The following is a 17,926-nucleotide window of genomic DNA, read 5'->3' as shown; positions in this document are numbered from 1 at the left end:
TTTGAAAGAATGCACTTTTATTTGTCCATTTAAATAACATCAAATTGATCAGCAATACAGTGTAGACATTGTTCATGTTGTAAATGACTATTGTAGCTGGAAATGGCAGATTTTTAATGGAGTATCTACATAGGTATACAGAGGCCCATTATCAGCAACCATCACTCCTGTGTTCCAATGACACATTGTGTTAGTTAATCCAAGTTTATCATTTTAAAAGGCTAATTGATCATTACAAAACCTTTTTGCAATTATATTAGCACAGCTGAAAACTGTTGTTCTGATTAAAGAAGCAATAAAACTGGCCTTCTTTAGACCAGTTGAGTATCTGGAGCATCAGCATTTGTGGGTCAAATTACAGGCTCAAATTGGCCAGAAAGAAAGACCTTTCTTCTGAAACTCATCAGTTGATTGTTGTTCTGAAAAATGAAGGCTATTCCATGCGAGAAATTGCCAAAAAACTGAAGATCTCATACAACGCTATGTACTACTCCCTTCACAGAACAGCGCAAACTGGCAGCATCATTAAATAGTATGCGCAAAACAAAACACCAATCTCAACGTCAACAGTGATGAGGCGTCTCCGGGATGCTGGCCTTCTAGGCTGATTTGCAAAGAAAAAGCAATATCTCAGTCTGGCCAATAAAAATAAAAGATTAAGATGGTCAAAAGAACACAGACACTGGACAGAGTGTCCAGAATGCCAGCATCCCAGAGTCGCCTCTTCACTGTTGAGTCCGGTGTTTTGCGGTTACTATTTAATGAAGCTGCCAGTTGAGGACTTGTGAGGCATCTGTTTCTCAAACTAGACACTCTAATGTACTTGTCCTCTTGCTCAGTTGTGCACCGGGGCCTCCCACTACTCTTTCTATTCTGGTTAGATCCAGTTTGCGCTGTTCTGTGAAGGGAGTAGTACACAGCGTTGCATGAGATCTTCAGTTCCTTGGCAATTTCTTGCATGGAATAGCCTTAATTTTTCAGAACAAGAATAGACTGACGATTTTCAGAAGAAAGTACTTTGTTTCTGGCCATTTTGAGCCTGTAATCGAACCCACAAATGCTGATGCTCCAGATACTCAACTAGTCTAAAGAAGGCCAGTTTTATCGCTTCTTTAATCAGAACAGTTTTCAGCTGTGCTAACATAATTGCAAAAGAGTTTTCTAATGATCAATTAGCCTTTTAAAATGACAAACTTGGATTAGCTAACACAACGTGCCATTGGACCACAGGGGTGATGGTTAATGATAATGGGCCTTTGTACGCCTATGTAGATATTCCATTAAAAACTAGCCATTTCCAGCTACAATAGTCATTTACAACATGTAGAATGTCTACACTGTATTTCTGATCAATTTGATGTTATTTTAATGGACAAAAAAAATGCATTTCTTTCAAAAACGAGGACATTTCTATGTGGCTCCAAACTCTTGAACGGTAGTGTATATATACAACTATTGACACAACCTACCTTCATATTAACATAAACTAGTCCAGCTTGCATTCAGAGGTTATGAAATACTGTTTTTTTAAAACAGGTTTGTTGTACTCTGTAGAAATTTTAGGAAGTAAAAAACCTTGTTTGTCTAAAAACAGTATGGGGGAATGTTCCAGCACCAGTTAAGATGAACATGCTGGTGGAAGTTCAAAAGTCACAGCTTTAAAAAAAAAAATCGTACTGTAATTGTAGTTACAGTAATGACTGAGGGCAATACATATGTGCTACAAAAAAAAGTAAACAGTGTACTAATAGGGACATGACGTTGCAGTTGCCTATCAGAAAGCAAAATTGAAATAATGATTGATCTTTTTCATTATGATAACTTTGGCAAGCTTGTTGGTTCATGTGAAATGTTACAGCTCACATTTCTCACACGAAGCCCCATTATGGGATTTGGCACACTTTTGACTTCAGTGGGTCTCCTCTTCAGTGTGTCTCCTTGATCTCAGATGTCAAATAATAAATGATGATTTGTGACGGAAGTGACCCTGATGGGAATATAAATGATCAAAAAAATACCTGCAGTTGATCATTCTTTTCATTTGTCATTTTTAATAATACATTGTGATTACACTTTAGCTCAATAATAATAATAATAATATAGAACACACAATTAAGTTAATTTTATTCACCTCATCTGCTTCGGCATAGTCAACGCCATCATCCTGCGATGGAAGTTTGTAGCTAAAACACACAATAAATCCTTAATTTCCACACAAAGACGTACTAAGCAACTCACATCACATAATATGTCACTATTAAACTGGTCCATTTAGCTTTAAAAGCCCTGTACAGAACAATGGATGTCTATTAAGGCAGCCCCCCGCAGCTCTCTGATTCAGAGGGTTTGGGTTAAATGCGGATAACACACTTCAGTTGAATGCATTCTGTTGCACAACTGACTAGGTATCCCCCTTTCAACCTATATCGTACTTTTTGGGTAAATTTTTACATTGAATTTTTAATCAAATGTTCTGTTATTATCTATATTATTATTATTTTCACTTCATTGTTGGAAAGAGCTCTCAAGGTAAGAATTTCCCTGTACTGTTTTACACCTGTTGTATCCTGTGCACGTGGCAAATACACTTTGAAACTTGAAACTAGAGGTCGACCGATTATGATTTTTCAACGCCGATACCGATTATTGGAGGCACACCCCCCCCCCCCCCCCCAAAAAGCCGATACCGATTAATCGGCCGATTTATTTATATATATATATATATATATATATATATAATATATAATGACAATTACAACAAAGATGAAAAATACAACAATACTGAATGAATAATGAACACTTTTATTTGAACTTAATATAATACACAAATAAAATCTATTTAGTCTCAAATAAATAATGAAACATGTTCAATTTGGTTAAAATAATGCAAAAACAGTGTTGGAGAAGAAAGTAAAAGTACAATATGTGCCATGTAAAAAAGCTAACATTTAAGTTCCTTGCTCAGAACATGAGAACATATGAAAGCTGGTGGTTCAATATTCCCAGTTCTTCAATATTCCCAGTTCAGAAGTTTTAGGTTGTAGTTATTATAGGAATTATGAGGTATCGACTATTTCTCTCTATGCCATTTGTATTTAATATACCTTTGACTATTGGATGTTCTTATAGGCACTTTAGTATTGCCAGCCTAACCTCGGGAGTTGATAGGCTTGAAGTCAAACAGCGCTGTGCTTCAAGCATTGCTAAGAGCTGCTGGCAAACGCAGTAAAGTGATGTTTGAATGAATGCTTACGAGCCTGCTTGTTACGGATACAGTTATCCTGTGTGTGTGTGTATCCTGTGTGTTTCTTTTCTCTCCTTCTCCCCTCACAGGTGAAAACCATCACTCCCCAATCAGTCAACAATCAATCATCAATCAGAAGACACACCTCCTCCTACTTCCTACCCTATCACAGTTCCTTCCCCATGGTTTAAAAACCCCATCATTTGTTTGCTCTAGAGCAATCTCTAGCTCAATCTCTCTGTAAATGCCATGTCTGTAGGTCTCTGTGTTTCACTCTCGCTTTGTGTCTTAACCTCTCTTTTGTTTAAGCACCTCCATAGCACTTTGTCATCACCTGTGAGTATTGTTTTTGGTTATGGTGTTTGTTTGCTGGTGGGAAAAGGGGAAACCAAGACAAGTCGCCCATGGGCATACACTACCCGTAGGTGAACTTTGTTAAATACACTAGTTAGAACTGGGCGGACCACCAACTGTATTTTTGGTTAGTTAGTTAGCTGTTGTTAAAGTAGGCTAGTCTAGCTTAGGGGTGTTTTTGAATACTTATTGTTTCTTTTCTTGGGTCCAGCTCAGCCCCTTTTCCTGCTCCCCCCATTACCGTGTGTTTATAAATAAACCTAGAGTTTGACGGTAGATTTCTGTTGTCGTGGTTATTTCGTTCACACTTTTACTTTGTCACAATAATAATTTGCCTGAGTTATGTTACGGGTCTCATTACCATCCCCCCCTAGACTGTCGGGCCAAAAGGGATTCGTAACACTGCTGCTGCCTACCACCGCTCAGTCAGACTGCTCTATCAAATCAGACTTAATTATAATATAATAAACAGAGAAATATGAGCCTTTGGTCATTAATATGGTCAAATCCGGAAACTACCATTTAGAAAACAAAATGTTTATTCTTTCAATGAAATACGGAACCGTTCTGTATTTTATCGAACGGATGGCATCCCTAAGTCTAATTATTGCTGTTACATTGCACAACCTTCAATGTTATGTCATAATTATGTAAAAATCTGGCAAATTAATTACGATCTTCACACAGTTCGCAACGAGCCAGGCAGCCCAAACTGTTGAAGTGACACAATTTCCCTAGTTAATATTGCCTGCTAACATTAATTTCTTTTAACTAAATATGCAGGTTTAAAAATATATACTTCTGTGTATTGATTTTAAGAAAGGCATTGATGTTTATGGTTAGGTACATTTGTGCAACGATTGTGCTTTTTTTGCGAATGCGCTTTTGTTAAATCACCCATTTGGCGAAGTTGAAGTAGGCTGTGATTCGATGATAAATTAACAGGCCCCACATTGATCATATGCAAAGCAGGACAAGCTAGTTAACCTACTAATATCATCAACCATGTGTAGTTAACTAGTGATTATGTGAAGATTGATTGTTTTTTTATAAGATAAGTTTAATGCTAGCTAGCAACTTACCTTGGCTTATTGCAGCCACAAGGTCCTTTTGACTCTGCACTCGCGTAATAGGTGGTCAGCCTGCCACGCAGTTTCCATGTGGATTGCAATGTAATCGTCCACAATCGGCGTCCAAAAAGGCCGATTACCGATTGTTATGAAAACTTGAAATTGGCCCTTAATGCCGATTAATCGGTCGACCTCTATTTGAAACTGCATAGCCCTACTCACTTGGTTCCTGTGTGATCCTTGCCGGAGGAAAAGCAGTGATGTTTGTGTACATGACAAACCCCCACCATCACAACAATGAATCCAGCCAATGCCGCCAACACCTTCAGGAAAATGCCCACAATGTCGACATCATCTGAAAATACAAACAGGGCATTTTGAGATGAGATCTGGGTAACATAAACCCAAATTTAAACAACTTACAGCAGCCGCGGTACGATACATTTTTGGGGGGTGAGCGGATGGAGTGGGGCCGAAGGATAATTACAAATAATTTGTAGACTGCAAATTGACTGCAAGAAGCACAATCAGATATAATATTTGTCTAAAACATAATAATTTAGCCCACTGGCCATCAGTTTGGGAACCCTGACTTAAAGGAATGACCTTGGAATGCATGTCCATGTCAACCGCTATGATTTATGTGCACTAGAGTAGATGCATGTGACTCACTTGCAGGTTAGGCAACACACAATTGTATGTTCAGTGTGGCAGCGGTATGACACACTGACATATTTAAATCAAATCAAAGTTTATTTGTCACGTGCGCCGAATACAACAGGTATAGACCATACAGTGAAATGCTTACTTACAGACTCTAACCAATAGTGCAAAAAAGGTATTAGGTGAACAATAGGTAAGTAAAGAAATAAAACAACAGTAAAAAGACAGGCTATATACAGTAGCGAGGCTACATACAGACACCGGTTAGTCAGGCTGATTGAGGTAGTATATGCAGTGGGGCAAAAAAGTATTTAGTCAGCCACCAATTGTGCAAGTTCTCCCATTTAAAAAGATGAGAGGCCTGTAATTTTCATCATAGGTACACTTCAACTATGACAGACAAAATGAGAAGGAAAAAAATCCAGAAAATCCCATTGTAGGATTTTTAATTAATTTATTTGCAAATTATGGTGGAAAATAAGTATTTGGTCAATAACAAAAGTTTATCTCAATACTTTGTTATATACCCTTTGTGGGCAATGACAGAGGTCAAACGTTTTCCGTAAGTCTTCACAAGGTTTTCACACACTGTTGATGGTATTTTGGCCCATTCCTCCATGCAGATCTCCTCTAGAGCAGTGATGTTTTGGGGCTGTTGCTGGGCAACACAGCCTTTCAATTCCCTCCAAAGATTTTCTATGGGGTTGAGATCTGGAGACTGGCTAGGCCACTCCAGGACCTTGAAATGCTTCTTACGAAGCCACTCCTTCGTTGCCCGGGCGGTGTGTTTGGAATCATTGTCATGCTGAAAGACCCAGCCACGTTTCATATTCAATGCCCTTGATTTCTTCAAACCAAGCTGCTTACCTATTGCAGATTCAGTCTTCCCAGCCTGGTGCAGGTCTACAATTTTGTTTCTGGTGTCCTTTGACAGCTCTTTGGTCTTGGCCATAGTGGAGTTTGGAGTGTGACTGTTTGAGGTTGTGGACAGGTGTCTTTTATACTGATAACAAGTTCAAACAAGTGCTATTAATACAGGTAACAAGTGGAGGACAGAGGCGACTCTTAAAGAAGAAGTTACAGGTCTGTGAGAGCCAGAAATCTTGCTTGTTTGTAGGTGACCAAATACTTATTTTCCACCATAATTTGTAAATAAATTCATTAAAAATCCTACAATGTGATTTTCTGTTTTTTTTTCTCTCATTTTGTCTGTCATAGTTGAAGTGTACCTATGATGCAAATTACAGGCCTCTCTCATCTTTTTAAGTGGGAGAACTTGCACAATTGGTGCCTGACTAAATACTTTTTTGCCCCACTGTACATATGGTTAAAGTGACTATGCATATATGATGAACAGAGTAGCAGTAGCGTAAAAGAGGGTGGTGGGTGGTGGGACACAATGCAGATAGCCCGGTTAGCCAATGTGCGGAAGCACTGGCTGGTCGAGCCAATTGAGGTAGTATGTACATGAATGTATAGTTAAAGTGACTATGCATACATGATAAACAGAGAGTAGCAGCAGCGTAAGAGGGGTTGGGGGGAGGCACACAATGCAAATAGTCTGGGCAGCCATTTGATTACCTGTTCAGGAGTCTTATGGATTGGGGGTAAAAACTGTTGAGAAGCCTTTTTGTCCTAGACTTGGCACTCCGGTACCTCTTTCCATGCGGTAGTAGAGAGAACAGTCTACGACTGGGGTGGCTGGGGTCTTTGGCAATTTTTAGAGCCTTCCTCTGACACCGCCTGGTGTAGAGGTCCTGGATGACAGGCAGCTTAGCCCAGTGATGTACTGGGCCGTACGCACTACCCTCTGTAGTGCCTTGCGGTCAGAGGCCGAGCAATTGCCGTACCAGGCAGTGATGCAACCAGTCAGGATGCTCTCGATAATGCAGCTGTAGAACCTTTAAAGGATCTCAGGACCCATGCCAAATCCTTTTAGTTTCCTGGGGGGGAATAGGCTTTGTTGTGCCCTCTTCACGACTGTCTTGGTGTGTTTGGACCATTCTAGTTTGTTGTTGATGTGGACACCAAGGAACTTGAAGCTCTCAAACCTGCTCCACTACAGTCCAGTTGATGAGAATGGGAGCGTGCTTGGTCCTCCTTTTCCTGTGGTCCACAATCACCTCCTTAGTCTTGGTTAAGTTGAGCGATAGGTTGTTATTCTGGCACCACCTAGCCAGGTGTCTGACCTCCTCCCTATAGGCTGTCTCGTCGTTGTCGGTGATCAGGCCTACCACTGTTGTGTCGTCTGCAAACGTAATGATGGTGTTGGAGTCGTGCCTGGCCATGCAGTCGTGGGTGAACAAGGAGTACAGGAGGGGACTGAGCACGCACCCCTGGGGAGCTCCAGTGTTGAGGATCAGCATGGCAGATGTGTTGCTACCTACCCTCACCACCTAGGGGCAGCCCGTCAGGAAGTCCAGGATCCAGTTGCAGGGGGAGATGTTCAGTCCCAGGATCCTTAGCTTAGTGATGAGCTTTGAGGGTACTATGGTGTTGAATGCTGAGCTGTAGTCAATGAATAGCATTCTCACATAAGTGTTCCTTTTGTCCATGTGGAAAAGGGCAGTGTGGAGTGCAATGGAGATTGCATCATCTGTGGATCTGTTTGGGCGGTATGCAAATGAGAGTGGGTCTAGGGTTTCTGTGATAATGGTGTTGACGTGAACAATGACCAGCCGTTCAAAGCACTTCATGGCTACGGATGTGAGTGCTACGGGTCTGTAGTCATTTAGGCAGGTTGCCTTTGTATTCTTGGGCACAGGGACTATGGTGGTCTGCTTGAAACATGTTGGAATTACAGACTCAATCAGGGACATGATGAAAATGTCAGTAAAAACCCCTGCCAGTTAAAGGTCTTACCCACCTCGGCTACGGAGAGCGTGATCACACAGTCGCCCGGAACAGCTGATGCTCTCATGCATGCCTCAGTGTTGCCTGCCTCGAAGCGAGCATAGAAGTGATTTAGCTCGTCTGGTAGGCTTGTGTCACTGGGCAGCTCGCGGCTGTGCTTCCCTTTGTAGTCTGTAATAGTTTGCAAGCCTTGCCACATAAGACGAGCGTCGGAGCCGGTGTAGTATGATTCAATACGCTTTGCCTGTTTGATGGTTCGTCGCAGGGCATAGCAGGATTTCTAGAGTCCCGCCCCTTGAAAGCGGCACCTCTACCCTTTAGCTCAGTGCGAATGTTGCCTGTAATCCATGGCTTCTGGTTGGGGTATGTACGTACAGTCACTGTGGGGATGACGTCCTCGATGCACTTATTGATAAAGCCAGTGACTGATGTGATGTACTCCTCAATGCCATCGGAAGAATCCCGGAACATGTTCCAGTCTGTGATAGCAAAACAGTCCTGTAGTTTAGCATCTGCTTCATCTGACAACTTTTTTTATAGACCGAGTCACTGGTGCTTCCTGCTTTAATTTTTGCTTGTAAGCAGGAATCAGGAGGATAGAATTGTGGTCGGATTTACCAAATGGAGGGCGAGTGAGAGCTTTGTATGCGTCTCTGTGTGTGGAGTACAGGTGATCTAGAATTTTTGTCCCCTCTGGTTGCACATTTAACATGTTGATAGAAATGATTTCAGTTTCCCTGCATTAAAGTCTCCGGCCACTAGGATCGCCGCCCTTGGGTGAGTGCTTTCCTGTTTGCTTATTTCCTTATACAGCTGACTGAGTGTGGTCTTAGTGCCAGCATCTGTCTGTGGTTGTAAATAAACAGCCACGAAAAGTATAGCTGAAAACTCTCTAGGCAAGTAGTTTATCACAATATAATCTACTTCAGGTGAGCAAAATCTAGAGACTCCTTAGATTTCCTGCACCAGCTGTTGTTTACAAACATGCACAGACCCCCCCCTCGTCTTACCGGAGTGTGCTGTTCTATCTTGCCGGAGCAGCATATATCCCGCTAGCTGAATATCCATGTCGTCATTCAGCCACGATTCCGTGAAACATAGGATATTACAGTTTTTAATGTCCCTTTGGTAGGATATTCGTGATTGTACCTCATCTAATTTATTGTCCAATGATTGCACGTTGGCGAGTAGTATTGACGGTAACGGCAGCTTTCCCACTCGCCTTCTCCGGGTCCTGACAAGGCATCCGGCTCTTTGTCCTCTGTACCTGCGTCGCATCCTCTTGCAAAATAACGGGGATGTAACGGGGATGTAAACAATACATAGTTGCAGTAAGAATGTCAGTTGGGTGTTTAGTACAGCATGGCCTACTCACAGACGTCCATCAGCTGTGTGGGACACTGTGCATGTCCAGCTACATTCTTTGCCTGGCAGTAATACTCCCCCGCATCCTCCTTCCTCATCCGGCGGAATTTCTGGAGGGAAAAATGCCAAAATCCACCCCAATACATCATACGGCATTTCTCTTGTACCAACATCATCCAACAGTTGGATCTACTGTCTCATTAAACATGATATTCATATATCTAGTTTCCGTTCAATCTCCATTGATTATTCCTTACCAGACCACCCGTGTCAGCGTTAATGGAATAGGTGGAGTTGATGAACTTGGGGCTGCTCTTTGGGTCCTGGGGAAGCTCCTCGTTGTTGCGGAACCAGCGGTACTGTGAGGCAGGGAAGCCCTCGTTCTCCAGGCAGCGCAGCTCAGAGGACGTGCCAACAGTCACCGCCACAGGCACACTGCACCTGGGCACCACAGGCTTTACTGCACAGACAATAAATAAATAATAATTGTAGACAATGGTCCGACAGGAATTCGACTTCTGCTTTTTCCCAACTGCTCTGTAAGACACACATACACATAGGTAAAGGACAGAGGTCATACTACGGCACCCAAATAACAGTTTTCTTGAGAGAGAGTGAGCACACTTTACTTAGAAATAGACAACACTGAAAAAACACCGCAAACTCTACTATAGGATTAAAACACACCTAACACTGACTAGGCCTATTACTGAGATTGACCAGTGGACACACATATATCTCAGGCCAATGACAAGGTGGGAGCTCTGCATTGGTTAAATGACACAGGAATATGACAATACGACCTCACCCCTGACAGCAAGACTGATTAGAATTTCATCAAAGTGTTTGTGGTCATCAACGGCAGCGACCTCACAGCGGTACTCTGCAGTGTCTGCACGGCTGGTGTTGAGGATCAGTAGGTTGGCTGGCTGGATCAGCTGGGCTCTGTGCTCCAAGTCCCCTAATAGAGAGGCAAAAACACACTCCAACCTCTCATTCCCTTACAGAGAATAATAACACAGCTCTTAGGCCAATATGGTGTTGGTAAGGTGCTTAAAAAAAGAATAATCTTACCCGAAATGTGATTTTGAAAGTACACATAACTAGGGACGCCGTTTTGGATTTTCTTCCATTCGATTCTGGGGTTGTTTGTTGAGATGGACTCTATCAAGCACGTCAACTCAATAGCTGGAAAGAAAACCGTGATACTACGATGTCAAGACACCGGCAGACAACAGAAGAGACTGGCAGACAGACGGGCAATGGAAGAAAAATAATTCAGAGAGAATTAGTCAGTGTTTCAGTGACTTACGTTCAAATTCATTTGCCCACACAGTCTTGTCTGTGGTTCGGAGGATTACGCCAAGTGATGGAATGTAGCCTGTAAAAGTCAACAAATAAGTGAAAAGAAAAAATTCGGACTGACAATCTTCAGAATTTTCATTCCAGGACAGTGCCAATTTTGCCAATGCCCGTTAAACAGATAGGCCTAAAAGATTAGAGGGTCAGGAGGTGTAGGCCTATAGCTACAGAGAGGGTGAGAAAGAGCCTTAGCCTCAAAATTAACCATTTCTCCTGAATCATTTCTCATGTCTAGGTGGAGACAGGTGGAGCACAAGTCTCAGTATTAGTGTCGTTTCATCAATTATCCTAACTACAAAACACTCTCAAATGAAACAATTGGGATATATATTTAGGGAGGCTTAAGAGTTACTATAATAACACACAGTGAGTAATAAAAACAGTCCCTCCTTCTGTGTGTTCGTCAGCGATATTGCGATATTGCCAAAGACCCCAGCCACCCCAGTCGTAGACTGTTCTCTCTACTACCGCAGGGGTGAAATCAAGACTGGAATGTATTGGAGCACAATTCATCTGAGTGTATTAAGCACTTCCAAGGTATAATCCAGACAGATAAAAGCACTGCGGCTGATTTAAAATGTCTCTGGTTATCAATTCATGATGCACATGAAAGACAATTCCCTCATATGCAAGATGGGCCTGTACTCCAATAACCTGGCGGTTTGGTGGAGGATAGGCTAGTTTAATTGTACGTCCCTCTCAGAGACTGTGAGAACACGTGTAAGCTTTTAGGATGGGTATGAACTAGAGGTCGACCGATTATGATTTTTTTCACCGCCGATACCGATTATTGGAGGACCAAAAAAGCCGCTACCGATTAATCGGCCAATTTTGTACTTTTATTTGTAATAATGACAATTACAACAATACTGAATGAACACTTATTTTAACTTAATATAATACATCAATAAAATCAATTTAGCCTCAAATAAAATATGAAACATGTTCAATTTGGTTTAAATCATGCAAAAACAAAGTGTTGGAGAAGAAACTAAAAGTGCAATATTTGCCATGTAAGAAAGCTAACGTTTAAGTTCCTTGCTCAGAACATGAGAACATATGAAAGCTGGTGGTTCCTTTTAACATGAGTCTTCAATATTCCCAGGTAAGAAGTTTTAGGTTGTAGTTATTATAGGAATTATAGGACTATTTCTCTCTATACCATTTGTATTTCATTAACCTTTGACTATTGGATGTTCTTATAGGCACTTTAGTATTGCCAGTGTAACAGTATAGCTTCCGTCCCTCTCCTCGCTGGGCTCGAACCAGGAACACAACGACAACAGCCACCCTCAAAGCAGCGTTACCCATGCAGAGCAAGGAAAACAACTACTCCAAGGCTCAGAGCGAGCGAGTGACGTTTGAAACGCTATTAGCGCGCGCTAACTAGCCAGACATTTCACTTCGGTTACACCAGCCTCATCTCGGGAGTTGATATGCTTGAAGTCATAAACAGCTCAATGCTTGATGCACAAGGAAGAGCTGCTGGCAAAATGCACGAAAGTGCTGTTTGAATCAATGTTTACACGCCTGCTTCTGCCTACCACCTGCTCAGTCAGATACTTGTATGCTCAGTCAGATTATACGCAACGCATGACACGCTAAATAATATCTAGTAATATCATCAATCATGTGTAATTAACTAGTGATTATGATTGATTGTTTTTTATACAAATAAATGTAATGCTAGCTAGCAACTTACCTTGGCGTACTGCATTCGCGTAACAGGCAGTCTCCTTGTGGAGTGCAACAAGAGGCAGGTCGTTATTGCGATGGACTAGTTAAGTGTAAGGTTGCAAGATTGAATCCCCCGAGCTGACAATGTGAAAATCTGTCGTTCTGCCCCTGAACGAGGCAGTTAACCCACCGTTCCTAGGCCGCCATTGAAAATAAGAATGTGTTCTTAACTGACTTGCCTAGTTAAATAAAGATTAAATAAAGGTGTAAAAATCGGTGTCGAAAAATACAGATTTCCGATTGTTATGAAAACTTGAGATCAGCCCTAATTAATCAGCCATTCCGATTAATCGGCCGACCTCTAGTTTGAACACTGCCTCAAAGGCTTCAGCCAGCCCTGAGAGTGGAGAAAACATGTGTCCTGCCAAAGTGGAGCACTCAGTCATATTAGCTCAGCTGTGAGCACTGATGAGATCCGACTCTCAGCTTCTGTCACAGCGACTGACTTTCAAACCCCTGTACATCATGAGCTATTTTTACAACAAAAAGTGACTGGCCATCCTGAGAGATACGAGGAGAGCTTGTCCAGCAAATCTTCCTCTGGTAAACAGAGCAGGGACAGCCTATCCCTGTAAAACCACTCATTAACCTTCAATTCCTTTAGAATGTACTTAGACTGAACATAATATGAATTACTAGTCTATAAATATCTTAAACTACATGTCTCATTTTTTGCTGCCTACAAACAGACAGGCAGACAGTGTCCAAGCTTCAGTGTATCCTCCCACCTGCATGAGGCTTTGTTGACCCAGACCGTTTTCAGACTGTGGGAGAGAATCTGTGGTTAATTAAGAGGACAATGGATGATTGCTATTGTGTGCCTGGAATAAAAGCATTCCATAGCCGAAAGCTTTCCACTGTGTAGCCTACATAAAGAAAGGGATCTCTCTCTCAAAAGACCCAAGCTGTTGATCCAGTGCATCCATCTATCTATCTATATTTTTAAAAACCCATTTCCCAGACATTCTAGCACAGCTACTGTAAAAGCAGCCAAATCAAATTGTATTTGTCACATGCTTTGTAGACAATAAAATGCTTACTTATGGATCCCCTACGGATGAGTAAAAAGATGCAAAAAATATAACAAACAAAAAAATAGAAATAGTGACACAGTGAATAAAAAATAAAAAGAATGAGTGGCTATATATAGGGAGTAGAAACGAACATGGCTATTACAGGAAGTACCAGTGCTGAGTCTGTGTGTATGTAGCCGATGTGAAATGGCTAGCTAGTTAGCAGTGGTGCGAGCTAGTGGCGTTTCAATCGGTGACTACTTGCTCTGAGATCTTGAAGTAATGGTTCCCCTTGCTCTGCAAGGGCTGTGGCTTTTGTGGAGTGATGTGTAATGATGCTTTGAGGGTGACTGTTGACGTGTGCAGAGCGTCCCTGGTTCGCGCCCAGGTCGGGGCGACGGACGTAAAGTCTATACAGTTACATTGGTGCCGTGACCCGGATCACTGGTTGCTGCGGAAAGAGGAAGAGGTCAAAAGGGGGGTGAGTGTAGCCGATGTGAAATGGCTAGCTAGTTAGCGGTGGTGCGCGCTAGTGGCGTTTCAATCGGTGACGTCACTTGCTCTGAGACCTTGAAGTAGTGGTTCTCCTTGCTCTGCAAGGGCCACGGCTTTTGTGGAGTGATGGGTAACGATGCTTCGAGGGTGACTGTTGACGTGTGCAGAGCGTCCCTGGTTCGCACCCAGGTCGGGGCGAGGGGACGGCCGTGAAGTCTATACTGTTACATGTACACTATATACAGTGGGGCAAAAAAGTATTTAGTCAGCCACCAATTGTGCAAGTTCTCCCACTTAAAAAGATGAGAGGCCTGTAATTTTCATCATATGTACACTTCAACTATGACAGACAAAATGAGAAAAAATATTCCAGAAAATCACATTGTAGGATTTTTAATGAATTTATTTGCAAATTATGGTGGAAAATAAGTATTTGGTCAATAACAAAAGTTTATCTCAATACCCTTATATACCCTTTGTTGGCAATGACAGAGGTCAAACGTTTTCCGTAAGTCTTCACAAGGTTTTCACACACTGTTGCTGGTATTTTGGCCCATTCCTCCATGCAGATCTCCTCTAGAGCAGTGATGTTTTGGGGCTGTTGCTGGGCAACACGGACTTTCAACTCCCTCCAAAGATTTTCTATGGGGTTGAGATCTGGAGACTGGCTAGGCCACTGCAGGACCTTGAAATGCATCTTACGAAGCCACTCCTTCGTTGCCCGGGGCGGTGTGTTTGGGATCATTGTCATGCTGAAAGACACAGCCACGTTTCATCTTCAATGCCCTTGCTGATGGAAGGAGGTTTTCACTTAAAATCTCACGATACATGGCCCCATTCATTCTTTCCTTTACACGGATCAGTCATCCTGGTCCCTTTGCAGAAAAACAGCCCCAAAGCATGATGTTTCCACCCCCATGCTTCACAGTAGGTATGGTGTTCTTTGGATGCAACTCAGCATTCTTTGTCCTCCAAACACGACAAGTTGAGTTTTTACCAAAAAGTTATATTTTGGTTTCATCTGACCATATGACATTCTCCCAATCTTCTTCTGGATCATCCAAATGCTCTCTAGCAAACTTAAGACGGGCCTGGACATGTACTGGCTTAAGCAGGGGGACACGTCTGGCACTGCAGGATTTGAGTCCCTGGCGGCGTAGTGTGTTACTGATGGTAGGCTTTGTTACTATGGTCCCAGCTCTCTGCAGGTCATTCACTAGGTCCCCCCGTGTGGTTCTGGGATTTTTGTTCACGGTTCTTGTGATCATTTTGACCCCACGGGGTGAGATCTTGCGTGGAGCCCCAGATCGAGGGAGATTATCAGTGGTCTTGTATGTCTTCCATTTCCTAAAAATTGCTCCCACAGTTGATTTCTTCAAACCAAGCTGCTTACCTATTGCAGATTCAGTCTTCCCAGCCTGGTGCAGGTCTACAATTTTGTTTCTGGTGTCCTTTGACTGCTCTTGCTTGTTTGTAGGTGACCAAATACTTATTTTCCACCATAATTTGCAAATAAATTCATTAAAAATCATACAATGTGATTTTCTGTTTTTTTTTTCCCTCATTTTGTCTGTCATAGTTGAAGTGTACATATGATGAAAATTACAGGCCTCTCATCTTTTTAAGTGGGAGAACTTGCACAATTGGTGGCTGACTAAATACTTTTTTTGCCCCACTGTATACAAAAGTATACACCCCTTCAAATGTGTGGATTTGGCTATTTCAGCCACAGCAGTTACTGACAGGTGAATATAATCAAGCACACAGCTATCCAATCTCCATAGACAAACATTGGCACCATGCTCAATGCCAAGCATCGACTGGAGTGGTGTAAAGCTCGCCGCGATTGGACTCTGGAGCAGTGGAAACGAGTTCTCTGGAGTGATGTATCACACTTCACCATCTGGCAGTCCGATGGACTAATCTGGGTTTGGTGGATGCCAGGAAAACGCTTCCTGCCCCAATGCATAGTGAAAACCGTCAAGTTTGGTGGAGGAGGAATAATGGTCTAGGGCTGTTTTTCATGGTTTGGACTAGGCTCCTTAGTTCCAATTAAGGACAATGACACAATGACATTCTAGATTATTCTGTGCTTCCAACTTCAGCATGACAATGTGCTTGTGCACAAAGAGAGGCTCATACAGCAATGGTTTTTCGAGATCGGTATGAAAGAACTTGACTGGCCTGCACAGAGAACTGACCTCAACCCCATCAAACACCTTTGGGATGAATTGGAACGCCAACTGCGAGCCAGGCCTAACTGCCCAACATCAGTACCCGACATCACTAATGAAATTGTGGCTGAATGGAAGCAAGTCCCAGCAGCAATGTTCCAACCTCTAGTGGAAAGCCTTCCCAGAAGAGTGGAGGCTGTTATAGCAGCAAAAGGGGGACCAACTCCATAGTAATGCCCATGCTTTTGGAAAGAGATGTTCGACAAGCAGTGTCCACATACTTTTGGTCATGTCAGTGTATGTATGTGGGTATAGAGTCAGTGCAAGAGAGTCAATGCAGGTAATCCGGGTAGCCATTTGGTTAGCTATTTAGCAGACTTGTTTAGAATTCTTCTGTTTTAGGGGTAGAAGCTGTTCAGGGTCCTGTTGGTTCACACCTGGTGCATTGGTACCGCTTGCCGTGCGGTAGCAGAATCTTTAGCTGAATAAAATCATTCATACAATGAAATGTAGGCCTACCTGACAGCTTGGATGGAAATAACGGTTGACATCATCATCACATTTTGAGCGACAGATGAGGAGAGCTCAACGTTAGAAGATGCAAAAGCAGTGTGTACAACCTGTTATCTTTTTATTTAAATATGAATGAAAAACTGCTGAGGATTGTGTGAGCGTTTCAATGTGATTATAACGCATGTATAAAGAAAATTAATTACCATCTATTAATTGTGTGGCTCATCCTCAGCATGTTTACACCCGGCCAAGCTACTACTAGTATGCTAGGAGAGTAGGAAAACCGTTTAGCTAGTCAGCGCGATAATTTTCATAACAAAGCATTGCCATGTCTGCGAATTAATAAATTTGCGATGCACAACATGTACCGTTAAACTACACCTTATCTTAGTGGAAATGAAAATAACTTACCAAGAATTGAGTAAAAAATTAAAAAAGACATCAGTCGTTGTAACGCCATCTTGAAACGTCTGATTTATCGGTAATTCTGGCACACATAAACCATCTAGCTAGCTACCTCACACGCAGTGCCTGGTCTGAAGGGGTGAACAGGCTGGTGGACGTTTCCATAGCTACAAGGGCATCAGGGCGGAAAAGGCATAGTCCCAAAACCGGAAATGCCTTTACATCTGTTTTATAATGATGGTGTCCAATAATGCAATTTCATGAATGTGCTAAACAAGATTCACAATCCTTAATTCTCTCTGATATATCGAATACGCAGCTTTGACCCCGAGAACTAATCAATGCAAATGTCATTCTCTGTGAACATGACAGGTTAAAGTGAGAGAAACGGTACACACTCTTTTCAAGCCATTTCCCCGGGTGGGTGACGCTATAACGTCACGGTGGGCGTGGGTTTCAAAGTGCTAGGACTGTCGGATGCGGGTCCACGTTCATTTCAGAACCCTCCACCTAGGACGTAATTCATAAATATAACTATGGTGGGTTTATAGTTTACAGTTGCGCTTTAATATGAGTACATCATGTTGCTTTATTTGAAATAACAATAGCTAGCTACCAAGTGGCTGGACCAGTTTCCCCCAAAGTTAATTTGTAACGTCAAGTTTTGCTTGCTAGCCA

The 17,926-nt window shown here is 42.3% G+C and overlaps 1 protein-coding gene across 1 annotated transcript; it reads right to left on the bottom strand.

The window, feature by feature from the left end:
• Positions 1–1,138: 1,138 nt before the first annotated feature.
• Positions 1,139–17,656, bottom strand: LOC115142181 (junctional adhesion molecule 3B-like). Its single transcript, XM_029681642.2, has 9 exons — positions 17,255–17,656; positions 10,862–10,930; positions 10,624–10,737; positions 10,358–10,510; positions 9,807–10,009; positions 9,560–9,659; positions 4,891–5,023; positions 2,132–2,183; positions 1,139–1,987 (listed from the first exon to the last, which is right to left on the bottom strand). The coding sequence occupies exons 1-9, from the start codon at positions 17,301–17,303 to the stop codon at positions 1,952–1,954; spliced, it is 909 nt and encodes a 302-aa protein (XP_029537502.1). The 5' UTR covers positions 17,304–17,656; the 3' UTR covers positions 1,139–1,951.
• Positions 17,657–17,926: the final 270 nt, after the last annotated feature.

This window comes from Oncorhynchus nerka, linkage group LG14 (genome assembly GCF_034236695.1).
Source record: "Oncorhynchus nerka isolate Pitt River linkage group LG14, Oner_Uvic_2.0, whole genome shotgun sequence".
Classification (NCBI taxonomy): domain Eukaryota; kingdom Metazoa; phylum Chordata; class Actinopteri; order Salmoniformes; family Salmonidae; genus Oncorhynchus; species Oncorhynchus nerka.
The sequence above is the reverse complement of the archived record's forward strand: the minus strand, read 5'-3'. Positions and strand labels throughout refer to the sequence as shown.

Bases quoted from the DNA above. Each gene is read 5' to 3' on its own strand.
- LOC115142181 (XM_029681642.2), bottom strand. From the start codon at position 17,303: ATGGCGTTACAACGACTGATGTCTTTTTTAATTTTTTACTCAATTCTT. The intron at 10,931-17,254 runs GTAAGTTATTTT...TGACTTTTACAG, and splicing joins AATTTTTTACTCAATTCTTG to GCTACATTCCATCACTTGGC. The intron at 10,010-10,357 runs GTGAGGTCGTAT...TTGTCTGTGCAG, and splicing joins AATCAGTCTTGCTGTCAGGG to TAAAGCCTGTGGTGCCCAGG.